At 55.3% G+C, this 3,777-nt stretch overlaps 1 protein-coding gene across 1 annotated transcript in view; it reads left to right on the top strand.

Annotated features, from left to right (window-relative positions):
- The window catches only part of SHH (sonic hedgehog signaling molecule), a 9,288-nt gene that overhangs the window by 1,263 nt on the left and 4,248 nt on the right, over nt 1-3,777 (top strand). Inside the window, exon 2 of the mRNA XM_010712419.3 lies at nt 3,606-3,775. Within this exon, the coding sequence (XP_010710721.1) occupies nt 3,606-3,775 (170 nt within the window). The remainder of the gene's footprint in view (nt 1-3,605; nt 3,776-3,777) is intronic.

The raw sequence follows: 3,777 nt of genomic DNA, 5'->3' as shown, positions 1-3,777 counted from the left end.
TTTTTTTTTTTCCCCGCTGTTTCACTTCATTTTACCCTTCATTATTTTATTTATTTTTTTTTTCCCTCGCGAGCGTATTCTATATTTAGTAGGCATGCAGTCGTGCACTCACAAAAGGCAGCTGAAGCCGGATCGACCATGGCTCTCCTGATTCCGTATGATAGAGCTCGTATTGCAATACCATCATTTGCGATTGTGCCCACCAGAGCGTAAATATATTGATATTTCTTTAAGGATGCTCGCCGTCAGCGCTCTGGTACTTCCATAGGGGAGGGACTTGCAACTTATCGGCATTGCATCACCTTCGGGTTTAAAAAATCTGATGGCACAAGGTTTACAACCGGGTAAATATTGGATCTCGGGCGGAATCGGATTGCGGAACCATTTTATGCAAAAAGAGAGAGAGAGAGAAAGAGAGAGAGAGAGAACCTCTCCGAGAGTCACCTCGTAATTATTATTCATGCTCACCAGAGAGCTCGGTGAAGTCAATTGCTCTGCCAATCCCGGAGTTTCTCAAACTACATGCAATCTAGGCACTGGAAATGGGTTTCCTCCAAATATAGGTCAACGGCGCTTTTTTTAATATTAATACATTTAAGCCCCACCTTCAGCGCTAGAACAGGACTCGCGGGGAAGGACGAGGCGGGGAGTGGACGCGGAGGGGGTGCGGGGAAAGGCGGGAGAGAAGGGGGGGGGAATTTCCCAAACTCTCCCCGCTCCTCGGCCTGATTTTCCGCACGTTTGCCGGCTCTCCCGGGGCGCTGGGCCACCATCTCCTCCCGACCACCTTAAATCTCCGCGTACCTCGGAGCGCGGCGACGCGCCTCTGCCGGGGCGGAGCGCGGAGCGCGGAGCTCCGTGTGCGGTGCGCGGAGCTCGGAGCGCGGAGCTTCAGCCCCCGCGCCCCGCTGAGCGCTCCTCCACCCTCTCTGCCTCCGCATCTCGCATTTTCAGCTCCACTTAACTCCTCTCTCGCCCATCGATCGCGCCGGCTCGGGTTTCACCCTTCCCTACGCGAACGGAGAGGAGGAGGAGGAGGAGACGGCGGCGGCTCCGCGGGAGATGGGCTCCCGGCGGGGCACAGCGCGGCGGTGCGGGCGCGGAGGAGCGGTGCGGGCCGGGGGCGGTGCGCGGATGCCCTCCCGGGGCACAGCTCCAGCCGCATTAGCCGGCAGCGGGTGAACTCCTGACCTTCTGTCAACTTCCCTCAGACGAACGGAACGAAAACAAATAGTTGTGTTTTTTTTTTTCTTTCTTTCTTTCTTTTTTTTTCTTTCTTTTTCTTTCGACTTGCCGCGCTTTAGGCACAAAGAGGGAAAAGGGCTGGGTTGGGGCAGAGGGGACCAGAGGAGAGGGGTCGGACTCGGGGGTTGCCGTCCCGCGGCCCCCGCCCTTCGCCTCGAGCCCTTCAGGCATGGAAAGATCTTCCCTCGGAGAGAATTGTTAGACTCGGGGAATAGCCGCCGAATGCATTAGCCGCGGGTTAATATTAACTTCGGAGGGGGGTGGAAAAAAAAAAAAGGGCAAACAGAGCTCGGTAAGTCGGGTTCTCAACTTTGCAGGTGACAACAGCAGTTTGCTGAGGGCTGCCCCCTCCCTATCCCCCCCCCCCCATCCCGGCCATTGGCTGGATTCGGCCGGGAGATAAGGAAGCCAGGTCAGCACGATAAAGCTGGAATTTGTATGAAATAAAATAGCCATCTCGCCTAACGCGGGCACACGGCGGTGCGCGATGGGAGGAACTCAGAGATCAGCTTGGCATTTAGGAAGCCCACCAGGTTGTTTACACTGACAGGTACCTGTTAAGTGTTTCCTTCAAGCAATTCATTTGTGAAGAGATTAGGAGCTGGCAGGAGAGGGCTTGTTGAACAACTTCGCCTCCACACAAAGCGTCGGCGGAGGCAGCCCTGCTGAGCTTCACGGTGGCTGAACAGAATTGGGCTTGATTTGTGGCACACGACCCGATGAATTAATAAATAGTCTGGGCTTCACGGCTTTTGACTCCGACAATCCAGCTCAGGCGGAGTGAAAGGGAGGAAAGTCCTTTAGGAGGCCGTTCCCCTGCTTGATTCCCGACTCCTTGCGTTCTCCGGGCCAGAGGCCGGGACGGAGACCCGCCACTAGGGCTGCTAGCGTGATATGCTATTATGATATCCTCGTATTGTGATATCCTTCTATCGTGATATCCTGGCACTGTGATATCCTGCTACCGTGATATTCTGCTATCCCGACTTATAAATACCCTGACGTCCTGCCATCTCCATACCTTGCTTGTCCCCGTACAGCTCTGCAGGAGCACCTCCATCCTCCCAGGTGTGCAAAGGGGGAAAGTAAAAAAATCCCCTCCGCTTCCTCGTGCTCTGCTGCAGGGAATGGGCTGAAAGCAGCCTCCCTGGCTCTTTGCACCGAGCGCTAGGCCACAGAGTCCAAAGTGAGCTCGTGATTGCCTTTGATATCTCTTGGGGCCATGTGTGCTGCTGGAATTGCTGTTTATGGTGGTGATAGACACACGGGAAGTTTCTCGTTGAACAATCTTGTCACGTCCCTCGGAGTGGGGTCGGAAAAGGGGTCAGAAAAGGGGTGGCCATGCTTGGCCCTGCTGGGAGCTGGGAAGGGGCCTTTGTGGGAAAGGGCATCCCACTTGGGGCTGTATGTGAGGGAGAGCTTCTGCTTGCCTCTTGCTGTGGCTTTACCTCATGTGTATCCGTGCTGTTTGTAGCCATGAGTTATTTCCCTCTGAAAAGGGGGGAAAAAGTTGGCCTTGTGTGGTTTTTCTAGCTGTGTGCCTTTCAGTCAAACGCTTTCAGTGCTGATTTCTTATGGCTGGGGGCAGCTGCAAGTCCCTCTCCCTGTAGAGCTGGTCATTCCCCCTCATTGACCCACACACCAATCCTCTACACTTTCAGGGCTCCGTATAAAGCTCACTCCTGAATCTGCCCACAGTGCAGTTCTAGGTGAGCCCAGCAGCTTGGGGGTGTGAAGGAAAACCCCATAGCACTTCCCTACGGGGCCTGAAGCCTCTCATTGCACACAAAGGCCCCTCAGCATCCCTGTAACTCCACTGCTTGGTCCTCTCTTGCTTTCCATCTTCCCTCTCTGAGCCGTGTTATCATACGTCCATGCTGAAAGCAGAGGAAACGCTCCCAGCCCACCCTGCTTTGAGGACTCTAATGAGTGATGGGCAAGGAAAACAACAACAACAACAACAAAACAACACAAAAACCAGTAGCACATAAAGGCTGTTAACGTGTATTGAGACCCCTTTCAACAGAGAATTAAGCTGAAAAGACCCGGGGAGACATTCCGGGGAGAATCCGTGACTCCCAGATATATGGCGAGTGTTTGTTCTCGGCAGAACTTTGTTCTGGGAAGGGGACAGGGCACTTAGAGCAGGAATGTGGGGCTTTGAGTCCCCGCGCTCCGCTGTGGGGCAGGTGCTGAGGAGGGGGCGGCGTTGCGGTGTTTCACCCCTTCTTGCTCCCTTTGGCTGGGGAGGAAGGGCAGGATGCGACCCTAGGGGTGCGGGGTGGCCGATGGGGCATCTGATCCCGGTGACAGCAGCGTCTCCTCAACGTGCCTTTTCCTGTGTCCCCGTGTCCCCGCAGCGCTGCAAGGACAAGCTGAACGCCCTGGCGATTTCGGTGATGAACCAGTGGCCCGGAGTGAAGCTGCGGGTGACCGAGGGCTGGGACGAGGACGGCCACCACTCCGAGGAATCGCTGCACTACGAGGGTCGCGCCGTGGACATCACCACGTCGGATCGGGACCGCAGCAAGT

The sequence above is a fragment of the Meleagris gallopavo genome, chromosome 6, assembly GCF_000146605.3.
Source record: "Meleagris gallopavo isolate NT-WF06-2002-E0010 breed Aviagen turkey brand Nicholas breeding stock chromosome 6, Turkey_5.1, whole genome shotgun sequence".
Lineage (NCBI taxonomy): Eukaryota > Metazoa > Chordata > Aves > Galliformes > Phasianidae > Meleagris > Meleagris gallopavo.
Note: the sequence above shows the minus strand (reverse complement) of the source record. Positions and strands in the feature narration are given on the sequence as shown.